The sequence below is a fragment of the Octopus bimaculoides genome, chromosome 13 (genome assembly GCF_046866305.1).
Source record: "Octopus bimaculoides isolate indiv1 chromosome 13, ASM4686630v1, whole genome shotgun sequence".
NCBI classification, from domain to species: Eukaryota; Metazoa; Mollusca; class Cephalopoda; order Octopoda; family Octopodidae; genus Octopus; species Octopus bimaculoides.
The window spans coordinates 17,747,785-17,763,257 of NC_142940.1; the positions used below are offsets into that span (position 1 = coordinate 17,747,785).

General features: G+C 36.8%; 2 protein-coding genes across 6 annotated transcripts in view; both read left to right on the top strand.

The window, feature by feature from the left end:
* The window catches only part of LOC106884324 (uncharacterized), a 72,598-nt gene extending 70,947 nt beyond the window's left edge, over positions 1–1,651 (top strand). For all 4 annotated transcript variants that reach the window (XM_014935655.3, XM_014935654.3, XM_089361544.1 and 1 more), the window contains one exon: positions 308–1,651. In XM_014935655.3, the coding sequence (XP_014791141.2) occupies positions 308–1,022 (715 nt within the window). In that variant the 3' untranslated portion in view covers positions 1,023–1,651. The remainder of the gene's footprint in view (positions 1–307) is intronic.
* Positions 1,652–10,577: 8,926 nt separating this feature from the next.
* The window catches only part of LOC106884323 (NADH-cytochrome b5 reductase-like), a 129,966-nt gene continuing 125,070 nt past the window's right edge, over positions 10,578–15,473 (top strand). The window contains exon 1 of one of the 2 annotated variants that reach the window (XM_014935652.3): positions 10,578–10,837. The gene's annotated coding sequence lies outside the window, so the exon portion shown is untranslated. The remainder of the gene's footprint in view (positions 10,838–15,473) is intronic. The other variant, XM_014935653.3, reaches the window with a different exon arrangement.

Consider the following 15,473-nt stretch of genomic DNA (forward strand, 5'->3'; position numbering starts at 1 on the left):
CTTTATATAGGTATGTGCTATGTTCACCTATGATTATAGCTTGGTGAATGGCAGATCATATCGGATTGACCAGCCACTGTTCAATTAAACCTACTGACACAAGTGGGTATGGGATCACCAAAAAAATAAAAGTAGAGATGGAAGAAAGAGGAATGAATTCAAAGTCAAAAGTCTGTTTGAATTTCCTTTTTGTAATTCACTTTCACTCTTTCCCCTCCATCTGTTATTTATTGATGTTAAGAAAACAAAAAATTGTTATATAAACACTTACTTTGGAATAACTCATTTCTTTTCTTCTCTGTTTCAGTTCTGGCTTCAATTCAGTTGACTGTACATTGCTTCCTAAAATCAATTATATTTCCATGTTACTTGAATCAGACACTGAGACTTCAATGGAAATCAACAGCATGGCACTGAAATACCTAAAAGACGAGCAACTGACGCAGATGGCCAAACTACGCAGTCAAAGTACCACTCCGACAGCAGCTAAGGCTAACAACAAGAATTTCCTCTGTCAGATAATGCGTTATGGCCTGGACTCAAGCAGTCCAGACATTAGCAAATATGGTATGTCAGTAAATGACTTGACATTTGCAACTCGAAAGTATATGGAAAAACATCACTTAATTGAAGAATCTGACAGCAAAAATATGAGTTTCTTACTCAAAGACGACACAGCTAATTATTTGCCCTTCTCACATACTAGAAATTCTAATTCATCTCAAATCTCAAATTCCTCTGAAAATATGGCTTTGTTTGAGAGACCAAAAGAAGTGAGGCAAAATTTAACCCAAACCAAATTAAACGTTAGGAAACCTTTTCAAAATATCCAACAAAAGCTTTTACCTATGTCTGAGTCAACTCCCATGTTTAAGCCGTACCCAAAGAAACAGTCCCCTGAACAACCACAGATGTTCTTACAAACACCTCCTCCAGTTCTTGAAGGAGATCCTGGAAATTCTTCTGCTAATGAAAGAATTCTAGATATAGCAAAATTAAAACAGATGCCCAAATTGTTATAGCACACCTGTTGTGGTGTGGATACCTGTTTATAATGGTGGTTTGACCTCCATTTGATATATTCATATTGACTAGGTCAATTAACTGGCAGAAATGGTAGAGCATCAGATTTAAATACCTTACACCGTATTTCATTTCGTTCTCCTACATTGTGGGTTCAGTTCTCCGTTGAGGTTGAGTTTGCATTTTATCCTTTCGGGATTGATAATTGCAAAAATAAACCCATGTGCCTAATCAAAAGAAATCATTGTAACAGCATTGGTTGTTATATGGGAAAGGTAGCTGAACTAGTGAACCACACAGTGGATACCTTACTGCCAGGGTTAATTTTTTTTTTACCTTTCACTTCCTCATGGAAGTGATAAAATGAATACTGACAATAAAATGATTCAATGCAATTGATTATTCATCCATCTCCTTTACAAAGAAATGATCTTGTAGCTGGTTAATGAAAAATTAATGTAATGAAAGTGACATAGTTGCAAATCAAAAAAAAAAATAATCATTTTTTATAATAAATTGTATAAATGTTTTATTAATCTGTAAAGGAAAACAAATTGTTATATATATGTACAAAAAAATCCTGTTTTACCTTCTTTTCTCTACTGTTGGTAATAAATCATGAATTTTGGATTGTTGTTTTCTAGTTTTGATTACACATCTTTCACAGTTAGTTCTGTATGTAAGCACAGGTATGGCCATGTGGTTAAGAAGCTCACTTTGCAACCATGTGGTTTCAGGTTCAGTCCTACTGTGTGGAAGCTAAGGTTCCGCTTCCATGTCTGCTTCGGGCGTCCTCGCTTCCTTTTCCCCTGCGGGTTCCAGTCAAGTGTTTGTCATGTCACATTTACTGGGCAAGGATTCTGGATTATTTTTCCTGTTTTTTAACTTAATTTTTGGGAAAGGTTTAAATACTAAAGGATAAAAAAAAACAAAAAAAACACTTAAAAACCAATACTGATGTGGAAAATCAAATACAATATCTGTGAAAATATGTACAAGCATAGGTGTGGCTATGTGGTAAGAAGCTAGCTTCCAAACCATATGGTTCTGGGTTCAGTCACTGTGTGGCACCTTGGGCAAGTGTCTTCTACTATAGCCTCAAGTCAACCAAAGTCTTGTGAGTGGATTTGGTTGACAGAAACTGAAAGAAGCCCATCATATATATGTATATATGTGTGTGTGTCTATGTTTGTTCCCCCACCACTGCTTGACAACTAGTGTTGGTATATTTACATCCTTGTAACCTAGCAGTCTGGCAAAAGAGACCAATAGAATAATTACCAGGTTTTAAAAATATAAATACTGGGGTCAATACATTTGACTAAAAATTCTTCAAGGCTGTGTCCCAGCATAGCTTCAGTTTAATGGCTGAAACAAGTAAAAAATAAAAGATATTTATTAAAACATGTAAACTAATAAATGTTTTAAAATGCTTTTTTTCATATTATGTTCTTTTTTTGATCTATGTTGGGACCAGTTACTCATGTATCTTTTATTACCTCCGCCTTCGCTAAGGCAGAGGTATTGTTTTCAATCATGTTTGTTTGTTTGTTTCTTTCTCCGAGGACAAGATATCTCAAGAACCGCTGGATGGATTCAGATGAAACTTTCAGGAAGGTTTGGCCTTGTGACTGATTAGATTTTGGGATTGATCCAGTACTGGACAAGGATTCTGGATTATTTTTCTTGTTTTTTAACTTAATTTTTAGGAGTAGTTGGGTTCATTTTTAGTACTCTCGTTTGAGAGAGCAGTCGAGTTTATTTCAGATATTCTTATTTTAAAAAATCATCTCTGGCTAATCGTTAAGAGGACGTTGGTGTTGCCTTGGCGGAGGTTTGCGCTCTCTGAGTGCTCTTGTTTTTTATTGGTTTCAGTAATTTGACTGTGGTCATGCTGGGGACTGCCCTTGAAAAACTTTTAGTCAAATGAATCGACCCCACTACTTAATTTTTTTGCTAAGCCTGGTACATATTCTATCATCCTCTTTTGCTGACACTAGTTGTCAAGCAGTGGTTAGGGACACACAGGGACAAAGGCATACACACATAGATATATACATCTCCGTATATGTATATATCATCATCATCATCATCGTTTAATGTCCGTTTTCCATGCTGGCATGGGTTGGATGGTTTGACTGAGGTCTGGAGAGCCAGTGGCTGCACCAGGCTCCAATCTGATCTGGCAATGTTTCTACAGCTGGATGCCCTTCCTAACGCCAACTGCTCCGAGAGTATAGTGGGTGTTTTTTACATGCCACCAGCACAGGAGCCAGTCAGGCAGCCCTGGCATCGATCACATTCGGATAGTGCATTTTACATGTCACCGGCATGGGAGCCAATCAGGATATATGTATATATATGTATGCATGTGTGTGTGTGTGTATTTTCTTTCAGTTTCCATTTATGAATTCCACTCAAAAGGTTTTGGTCAGCTGGGAGTTTGTAGATTTTTCATCTTTGACATTTATCCTCTTCATTTCTGCAACATAATTTTTCAAATAGTTCAGCTTCACTTGAGATTCATTTGATGATAGAGACTTTTTTTTTTTAATTCACTCCCTATTCTTCTCTGGTTGTTAGATTGAGTTGTTTGTTAGAGGTATTCTCAATATTATCATTATTATTTTTACGTCCACTTTTCTATGATTGCATGGGTCAGATGGAATTCATTGAGGCTGATTTGTACTAGCCAGATCCCCTTCCTGTCATCAATCCTCACCTATTTACAAACAATGGAATAATTCTCTATTCTATCAAATAAGAAACGGTCTGAACACAGTTGGTGGACTGGAAAGAAATGATACTGTTTGCCTGAGCCACATGTGTACAAAGACTGCACATGTCCAGAAGCCCAGACATGCTTTTCATGGTTGACTGCAAGCAAAGGACACTACAAAAACACACACAACAGGCCTTTTCAGTTTCTGTCTGCTATTTTCACTTGCAAGGTATTGGTCAACCTATGGCTGTAATATAGAACACTAATTGACACTGTTCATGCAGTGGGATTGAACCTCTAACCATGTGGTTCAAAAGCGAACTTCTTAACTACATAGCCATGGTCTCATAATAAAACAATGATAATTCATAATAACGTAATGTAACGAAGCACAATCACATATACTGCACCTGATATAGTACATTAAGCATGTTTGAATGTGTATCCATGCATGTCTGTGTCTATAAACAAGCATAGTTAGTGTTGATTAAATCAACTGGATAATGATTTCCTAGTTAAAAACCTGATATTACTGATCCTGTAATGATGACATATCCTGTAAATTAATTATTATGTTGGTTTCAGTAATGATTATTCTACATGTTTAATCAATGGAATTATCTGCTCAGTGAATTATATCAGTCATTATTGTGTAAACGACTGAGTATTCCACAGACAGTTGCATTGTCAATGTGACATTGTGTGAAAAGGCTGTTCCCTTTGAATTACAGGTGCTTTCATCTCATAGAGTTCCACATGATCTACGTCTTTCATTGTATAAGCAGTTAAGTGTCCTAAAGTTACTTAACATGATCCTCAAGTAGAATCTGTGTGTTGGAGGGTGGGCTGTTTAATTACTGGTACAGTCCATTTAGTGGAGGCGCAATGGCCCAGTGGTTAGGGCAGCGGACTCGCAGTTATAGAATCGCGATTTCGATTCCCAGACCGGGTGTTGTGAATGTTTATTGAGCAAAAACACCTAAAAGCTCTACGAGGCTCCGGCAGGGGATGGTGGCGAACCCTGCTGTACTCTTCCACCACAACTTTCTCTCACTCTTACTTCCTATTTCTGTTGTGCCTGTAATTCAAAGAGTCAGCCTTGTCACACTGAATACCCTCGAGAACTATGTTAAGGGTACACGTGTCTGTGGAGTGCTCAGCCACTTGCACGTTAATTTCACGAGCAGGCTGTTCCGTTGATCGGATGTCGTAAGCGACGGAGTGCCAACAACAACAGTCCATTTGATAGGCTTCTATCCAACTTCATTTACAGAGCTTGAATCAACCTGAAACTAGTTGAAGACACTTGCCTCAAGTGCCATGCAATGGGAGCCAATTTTGGACATGATTATGAAGCAAACTTCTGAAACCTGCATCCTGCTGCACAGCGTCATCATTGTCCTCCTCTACCTCCTTGTCCACCTCTTCATCTTCCTCTTTGTCCACATCTTCATCCTTTGTCATCATCTTCATCATTAAATGAATTTAAAACTCCTTAAATGAATATATATATATTCTTTTACTTGTTTCAGTCATTTGACTGCGGCCATGCAGGAGCACCACCTTTAGTCGAGCAAATCAGCATCAGGACTTATTCTTTGTAAGCCTAGTACTTATTCTATCAGTCTCTTTTGCCAAACTGCTAAGTTACGGGGACATAAACACACCAGCATCGGTTGTCAAGCGATGTTGGGGGGATATGTAAAAAAAAAAATTGTGCGAACGAACGTTTGAGAGGACTTTCGGAAAATTCACAAAATCTGATTTTTCCCTCATAACTTTGAGGAAAATGGATATATATTGATGAAATTTTATAGAAATACCGTTCAAATGGCACAAATTACGATTATAAAGACATTTCTGGGGAAAATTTTTCCGAAGGGGTGGGGAGAGGACTTTTGGAAAATTCACACGATCCGTTTTTTTTTTCTCATAACTTTCAGGAAAATGGATATCTTTTAATGAAATTTTACAGAAACACCCTTCAAACAGCATAGATTATGATTATAAAGAAATTTGTGGGGAAAATGTCTTCGAAGGGCTGGGGTGGGGAGAGGACTGTCGGAAAGTTCACACGATCCGTTTTTTTCCCCACTCATAACTTTCCGGATCTAGTTTAGCACCTGGTCATCAAAACGTTTTTTTTTTTTACCATCGAATTCCTATGTTTTCGATGATGGAGATTCCGAATATGCAAGAAATCACAGTTTCAAAACTTTTAATTCCCCAGTGCCTCACCAAATTTTTAATTTTTAACTTTTTTTTGAAATTTTTTTTCAATTTATGTGGAAAAATATATGGAGATTAAGAATATGGGGGAAAAACATTATAATTTCAAATCTTTTATGAAAAACTCCAAAATTGATCAACACCCATCACCACACCATACTGTAGCCATGCTGGAGCCCTGCCTTTAGTCGAACAAATTGACCCCAGGACTTATTCTATTAGTCTCTTTTGCTGAACCGCTAAGTTACAGAGACATAAACACACCAACATTGGTTGTCTAACATGGCAGGGGGACAAACACACAAATACATACACACACACACACACACACACACACACACAAACACACACACACACATATATATATATATATATATATATATATATATTATTATATGTATTTATTTTCTCCTAATTAACAAATAATTCGGACAAAATAAATTGGTTAATAGATACCAGGGTAGCAAAGATCACAAAATGACTGTGGTGTAACTCCTGTTTATGAGGTAGAAACTCCTTGTTATTTTGGGTACTTGAATATATATAAATTTAGTGAATGGAGTAAAACGCATATGTTCGATTCCTATGGAAGGTATAATTTGTAATCTTCGAAACATATGTTGGAAATAAAAGTATGCAGTTAACATATGCGTTTTACTCCATTCACTAAATTTATAAATATATATACCAAATCTACTCAAAAGGCTTTGGTCAGCCCGTGGCTATAGTGGAAGATACTTGCCCAAGGTGCCACACAGTGGGACTGAACCCAGAACCGTGTGGTTGGGAAGCAAGCTTCTTACCACACATCCACCCTTGTGCCTATTGAAAATTTTGAAAAGGTGGCTTTTGCATATTCAGAATCTCCGTCATCGGAAACATAGGAATCCAGTAAAAAAAAAACAAAAGAAAAACGTTTCGTCACTGGGTGCTTATGTAGATTCTGAAAGTTATAAGGGGGAAAAAACGGATAATGTGAACTTTCCGTCAGTCTTCTCCCCATTCCTTCGGAAAACATTTCCCCCATAAATTTCATTATAATCGTAATCTATGTTGTTTGAAGGGTGTTTCTATAAAATTTCATCAATATATATCCATTTTCCTCAAAGTTATCAGGGAAAAATCGGATCTTGTGACTTTTCCGAAAGTCCTCCCCCCCCCCCCCCACGTTCGTTTGCGCAATTTTTTTTCATATTCGGTTTCTACAGTTTTTAACACCCAGCACGCTTTTTTTCTTTTTTTTTTCGTTAATGGGAATCAATCTTTATATTAACCGATTTTTATAGTAGTAGAAATTCCAGATAAGCTTGGGGACGCTAACATGATCGTCCTGCTGCTAGAAATAGTTGTCAAATTTCTCTTAAATCGCACTACCATAAAAATATAAACCCCTATCCCCCAAAAACCTCAGAAGGACACACTGGATAATGCAATCCTAAATACAGTTATTGTAGAAAAAAAATAATAATAGTAAGAAGAAATACCTTGGTTAATGTTTTCGATCAGGAAAGGCTTTAGCCTAATAATCTATGTTATACGCTGTTATTGTTATGATTATAAAATATATTTAGGAATAAAGCACAAATCCATTTCTGACCGAATGATTTCAAAGGCATATGGTCATTAGAAGTATTTTTTGCTTTTCCTTTCTTTCTCTGTATTTGTTTCCATATAATTAATGGATTATGAATAAAATCAACCTTTTGATATTATTGCGACTATGAAGAATGATGGAGTTACTTCCCTTGTACCTGCTCAAGATCAATGCTAAACGAATTTAGTGACATCTCAGCTGAGTCCTTGGGAGAGAGAAAAGTCTTATTTGTATTTTTATTTTTGACGTAGACGGCTATTAATTTCATGGATTCTGATACATACATACTTAGGTGTATGTATACGCCTGTGCGTGCGTGCGTGAAATTCTATACTATAAAATTAACGCAGAAAAATTTTGTTTTCAGTTCTTTTTTTCAATATTGTTTAATTTAATTGTATTTTCCAGGTAAATATTTTTTTCTACTCTAGGCACAAGGCCCGAAATTTTTGGGTACGGGGCCAGTCGATTATATCGACCCAGTAGCGTAACTGGTACTTATTCAATCGACCCCGAAAGGATGGAAGACAAAGTCGACCTCGGCGGAATTTGAACTCAGAACGTAAAATAGACAAAATACCGCTAAACATTTCGCCCGGCGTGCTAACGTTTCTTATTTCTTTATTGCCCACAAGTGGCTAAACATAGAGGGGACAAACAAGGACAGACAAACGGATGAAGTCGATTACATCGACCCCAGTGTGTAACTGGTACTTAATTTATCGACCCCGAAAGGATAAAAGGCAAAGTCGACCTCGGTGGAATTTGAACTCAGAACATAACGGCAGACGAAATACCGCTAAGCATTTCGCCCGGCGTGCTAACGTTTCTGCCAGTTCGCCGCCTTTTTTCGGGTAAATATTGCATGCATTCTATACATCCTGATATTACCTATGGCGGCAAAATTATTTTTTCAAAAATTTCCGTTGTATGATGGGTAACAATAATATATATATATATTCGGGATTTTTTTTAAAACGGGGGCCACATTTTTCATTAACGAAACACTTTGAAACTTGGAACACTGGTAGAATGTGTCATATAAAACATCTTTTTCTCTTAGTCTTCTTAAAAAAAAAAAAGAAATCCCTAAGTTATTCCATGTTAAAGTTGTCGTATTTCTGTAATTTCAACCAATCACTGACGTCCATTCAGCCGATATACATTAAGTGCCGACTACATAAACAAACGATTCTGAAACAATTCTATCGGTGATAGGGTTAGGGTAAAACAGCAAATTTAAAAAGAAAAAAGCAAATAAAACGAAGCTATGGCTTAATCAGCCAAAGGAGTAAATATAAACAACTGAATACTTGTCAGTGATTGGTTGAAATTATCGAAATAAGACAATTTTTTACATGAAATAAATTCGAATACAAAAATATTTTTCTGTTCTATAACACAAAATAGATAAGTATACGAAGTTTGAAAGTCTTTCGGTACCAAAAACACTACGTAAAACATTAATGAAAAATGTGGCCTCCGTTTTAAAAAAGATCCTATATTCGACTGGTAGATTATTTTATCAACCCTGGATGAACGTCAAAGTTTACTTTTGTGAGACTGGAACTTAAAACTATAAAAGAATAGCACGTACCTTTTCTTTCTGTTGTTCTAACAATTTTGCTAACCTGTTTTACTTTCATTTTGAAAAAAAAGAAAAAAATCATGGTAACATAAAATGACGTCTGGAAAGCTTTTATCTGCAAGTCTATTTAATCGAACTGACCTAGGACTAAATAGCCGCGACAAAATTTGACACTGTTCCTAATTTCCAGGTGGCAGAACCTATCTTTGATGATAGTAAACTGAAACCATAGTTGCCAACGTTTTGAGATAGAAGCCAAATGTGTATGGATTCTAGTTTTCATGAGAGGGATCTACTTAAGAATGGCACTGAATCCTCATAGAAAGCACTGCAGCAGTAGAAACGGAAGAGCTCCAGACTAAATTCCTTGCGTCATTTTGTTTTATCCTTCAATGTTTGAAGTTCAAATCCGACCAGACGTCTTTCTTTTCTTTTCTTTTAGGAGCAAGGGTAGCACCTATTATCTTTTGCAGGACTTCTGAGATTAGCGGGGAAAGTTATCGCCATACAAGTGATCTTGTCTAAATACTTATGTGAACTCCGCCAAGTGTACCCACGGCTCACGTGAAGGTATTTAACTAGGCAATGCATTCATTATGTCACCTAACAAATCGCCTTTCCTTTCATTTATTCGAGATTGATAAATTTATTCTTATTTTTACCTTTATGCAGCACTGCAGAAGTTTTATACTTCTTTTTATACCTAAGAAAACATTAATTAAATTAATGCAAGTAAACTACAAGATCTTACTAAAATAATCGTCAAGCATATTTTGGAATCGATTCACCATTTCCAAAACATACTTACAGCTCTGTGTCAGTCTGTGTAAAAAAAACCATCATTAATAGTGTCACATAAAAAGATCGCTGTTACTGTTTAACCCCAGGTCAGTCATGATTAGAAGGACCTATGATCAAAGATATGGTGGAGATGGAGTATATGTAATCTGGGTATACCCCCACTTTTAAATTTTGTTTTTTTTACGGAATCCTATGTTTCAGACCATGGAGAATCCGATTCTGGAAAAAATTTTTCAAAAATCTCAATTTCAAAATTTCGATCCCTCCCCCCGGTTTTTATATAGATCCACAGGGTAAACCTAACTCAAACCCTAACCCTAACCTTAACCGTAACCCTGACCCTAACCCTAACCCTAACCCTAAACCTAACCCTAACACTAGTTTTGTGAGATTTGGCTGTTATTTCTAGCATGTAAATAGCCTGCTTGGTGGGGGTGGGGGGTGGGGGAAATTGAAAGTTTTCAAAAATTTTTTTTTCAGAATCGGAATCTCCATAGCCTAAAACGTGGGATTCCGTAAAAAAAAAAATTAATAAATAAGGGGGGGAAAGGTTCAGATTACATATAGTCCATCTCTACAAAAGATGTATTAGTTGTCTTTGTTGAAGTATCTTGAACTACATTATCTAATGTGGGTAAGGTCTGAAAGAGTTCAGGTCGAAGTTATAAGTTCCGTTATCAGAAAAGCAACGACAGCATTTGGCGGCAAGGAAAACTGCTGGCAGTTATCTCCCTTCCAAAACTCCACCGAACAACATCATTGAAGTTATCTCCCTTTAGTTACAGTGTCACTTTCGCAGCACCTGTCCGGACAATGTCGCAACTTTAACGTATGTATCTGGAAAAGCACTCTTCACTTGGAATTATTAATTGATATTTAGGTAATCTAACACCAAACGTTATTTTTTGTTTATTCAGTTATTATCAAAATAATCGGAAAAGGGATTATAATAAACTAGAATTTCGTTTATTTTTTTCTCACAATCTTTTATTTTTGTTGTGTTTATTCTTCGTTTCTATCCGAGATAAACGACCAGGTACTTGAGATGTACATTGTATTCTTGTTCCTTAATTGTTATAACTTTGCAGGTCAGTTTCAATTCAAAGCTGACAACTCCAATTCATACCATGCATGCCACTAAATTGATTTAAAAAAATGCATTATTATATTTTGCGTCTATAATTCTGTCTTCATGGCAAATCAATCACAAACCTATTACTTTCACACTTCCCGTGATGTTTTGGCTACTTTTTTCTACCGCGTGAGGAAGAGCAAACCTATAGAAAGTCTAGCTTATGATAGAAAAGTTTTATCAAACAGTTCGGTGGGTGTAAAAGAAAAAAAGGTTAATGTGTCAAGACGTAAACATTAACCGGAAAAAAATATATATCCATTTATAAGTTCCTGGCGAACCGAGTCTCCGACTCCCCAACACCCAAACTAGCTTTCAAGTCCCCTCGGGGACTATTGTTAATAAGATGCTCTAATTTTCTATCTAATGGATAATACATCGTGTACTTATTCGTAGCTTCGTGTTTCGAATCTTATCTATTTCATTCTTCAATTAGATTCGTTGAGGTGGGTAGGAGTCATAAACTACTCAACGGGACTTGCTTCAAGATAATAGTTTTTTACAGGTCCGTTGCCAGACTATGGCGCCTGGGGGTACTTCAGAATATTCTGGGTGGCCACTAATTTGTAATAATGCTAAAGTAGAGTTTCGAAATATGTGTATCACTGTAAATATGGGAGTGCACTATTGAATAGTGAGGGGAAAGTGCCATCCAGTGCACCCCCTTAGCCACGGGAATGGTTTGTTTCCGTGTATTTGTTGCTATTGCTGATTAGTCCTAATCAAAAAGCGCGACTCTTTCTCGTTATACCCCGTCTCCACCCAACTGATGACTGTTGACTCCGTGAGGCAGTGTCGAATCGTATGGGATGCAGTATGATAGTTGGACACATTGCACCCTTTCCCATGTCCAGTCTACTCTTGTACACTTGTTAATTCTGATGGTGACCCCAGAGGAGGCGGGTAAGGTGGACTCGGTCAAGGGAAAAAAATTGTTCTGCACTTATTATTGGTGGTGTGCATCCCAGCAAAGCATTTAGATTCAGTGAAATTTGGTGTTGGCTGCTATTTCTGTTGTGTATGTGTTCATTATGTTTGTCCAGGCTGTTTTCAGGTTGTTGTAGTGATGCTCTGAGATATTGTACATGTGCCTGGGTGTTTTGAGGTGTTTTTCACGTTGTGACAATAAAGTGAACCCCTATAGTGAACCTATAGTGACCCTATGTGACAATAAACTGAACCCCAATAAAGTGTCCAGGTGGGCCTTGATTTTTTTGTATTTTTGTTTTATCGTGTTGTTAATCTGTGGGTGCGATCTATGTACAACCTATTATAAATGTTTAGTGCAATGTTTTGTGTTCATTATGGTCTGTAGGAAATAGGGGTCCAAGCAATGGCATAGCTAGAGTGTGTGCTGCCCGTTGTAACCATTGAGTTTGCCTCCCTACTCCTGACTCCAAGCCATTGTAGACTTATACAGAAGTCCCAACAGTATCGTTCAGTGAAAGTGTTGTTCAGAGCAGACCATTTCTCCTTCACCTAGCTATGCTGCTGGGGCCCAAGTGGGACCAGCTTTGTCTAAGAAACAAACATTATTTATTGGTAACCGATTCATTAATGTTTTACAGATATTACTTTAAGTATTTTTTGTAAAACATTAACGAACTGTTTGACAACAAACAATGTTTCTTTCTTTCAGATGACCAAATGTGATTCCTGTGGCTCCTCTAAGTATGTTTGTGTATTGTTTTGCTTTTTTTATATACGGTCTTTTTTGCTTTGCGTGTTGTGAATGTTGTAATTAATATCTAGTATTTTTTATGGCTGTGTGTATGTGGTATATGTTTATGTTTTTGAATATGATGGTTGGTTTTGTATAATGATTTTTACTGTTGCTCATGATAGAGAAGCAGTGGGTTTCTGTAGATGCTACCTTAAGCCTGTTTCTGAAGAATCAGATCTCTAGGTGAATTACATAGGGTTGGAGTATTTGTATGGTAGTGTCTGGAGAATGGTGGAATGATGTGAGTTTGATGTGATGTATATTAAAGGCTTTTGACGTGTTTTGTGGGTTGTGGGAGATCATGCAGGTGGGATCATGGGAAGGTGTAGGTAAGAAGTTAGCCTCTTCTTCCTTGATACTTCAGTCAAGAAATTGCAAGTTCTGGAAGGGTTTGGTGGACTGACAGAGATTTTTGCTAGCTTGTGTTTTGATTGATTCTTAAAGTGGTATTAAGCATTTTCTGTGTGAGTGAATAATGGGGACTGGAATTGAAAGCTTTGTCGATATTGATGATAATGAGAATGTTACATGTTGCAGATTTTTACTGTTGAAGCCACTGTATATTTTCTGTGTTAGGCTTGTAAGTGTCAAAAATTTGCCCTTCTAGAATTTTTCAGTGTATGCAATATGAGGGTGATTGGTCTGTATACTTCACTTGGATTTTGTTGGACTTTAGAAAAGTTATAATTTTGCCCAGTTTCCATTTTCTGGGGATTTTATTGTATTAACTTGACTAGTTGTCAATGTGTGAGTGCAGTAGTTCCTTCACACCCTTGGTATTTTACGTGTACATCTGTGATTTTACCTCACCCTGAGGCCTTTGATTTCTTTACTATTTTTTTATAGATTTTTCTTAGATTTCTCTACTGTTTCTTTCAGTGTCTGATGGAAGAAAAGTGTCAAAATGATGATTCAGCTTGTATATTTTTTTTGTGTCCTGCTCTTCTTTGTGTGGGTTTTGTTAACTGATTTTTGAGAACTTTCTGGTTAGGGCATTTACTTGGTGTTCCTGAATGAATAAATTATTTGAGATTGTTAATGTGATATACAATATGGTATGGCCATTGTTGTAGACTGCTCTTTACTCTATATAATATTCTATTATTAGTCTTATGATTAAGGCACTGAGCTGGCAGAATCTTTAACAAAATGCTTAGTGGTATTTTGTCTGTCTTTACATTCAGAGTTCAAATCCTGCTGTGGTTGACTTTGCCTTTCATTCTTTCAGGGTTGATGAAATAAGTACCAGTTGCACACTGGGGTTTAGGTAACCAACTCTATCCCACACCTCAAAATGTTTTGGTCTTATACCTACACTAGAAAAGGTTATTTGTCTTGTAAGCTGGTGGAATCATTAGCACACCAGAGAAAATGCTTAGCACCATTTCTTCCATATTTTTGTCGTGAGTTCAAATTCTGCTGAGGTCGAGTTTGCCTTTCATCCTTTCAGGGTCAATAAAATGAGTACAGGTTGAATACAGGGGTTATTGTAATCAACTTATGTCCCCCACCCCACCCTGCAAATTATTGGCCTGGTGCCAAAATTTGAAACCATTATTAGTTTTGTGGTTTACATTGAATATAATTGTTTGCCAGTTTTCTGTTTTCGTAGGAGTTATTTATTTTGTCTATTTTCTTCTTTAATTGTTGGGTAGTGAATCATAGGACCCCCCCCACCTCTTATCCACCAATCACTACTTCCACCTCTCAATACTTGTCCTTAACCTATTATAACCAAATCGCCCCCCCCCATTCTCCATCTCTTACTCTCCTATACATTATTAACAGCTTCTATCTATCCACATTCTTGGATCTCATGTCCTCACTCACTTTTGCTCACCCCATACTTTGAAGGTCTCCCCAGCCACCTCATCTTCACTATTTTTACTTCTTCCCAGCCCCCAATCATCCCTACCTACTCTTCTAAACTCTTAATAGCCACATAGCTCCTTTACAGTAAGAGGCCTATTCTATTCTGGTTCCTTTCCTCACACTTTTAACTCCTCATCTCCTAACTTAAAAACCATCTCCCTCAGAGTTTGTAGTCTTGCAAGCTGCATGGTGACTCAGTAGTGTTGGTGGCATGCAAAAGAGCACCTAATGTACATTGCAAAGTGGTTGGTGTAAGGAAGGGCATCCAGTTATAGAAACCATGCCAAAGCAGACATTGGAACATGATGCAGTTGTTGGACCACAACCCATGCTAGCATGGAACATGAATGATGATGATGATGATGATGACTTTGTGGCATGAAGCAAAGTAGACCTTGCCATCTACTCAAGAAAACACATAATAAATGATCTACAAGCACTCAAGCAAACTGAGTCCTCAACTTGTTCCGTTTGCCAAAAGGTTTGCAAGGCACCAGCAGGCCTCAACAGACACATTCATGTCCATAGAACATAATTAATGCTTTAATTTACTAAGCCCTCATTTGTCGTTCACAACAAGAGAATCCATCATCACATATATATATATATATATATATATATATATATATATATATATATATATATATATATATATCAGCATGGAAAGTGGACGTTAAACGATGATGATGATACATATATACATATATATATATATATATATATATATATATATATATACACACATACGTGTGTGTGTGTTTATGCACATGTGTATGTGTGAATTTTTGT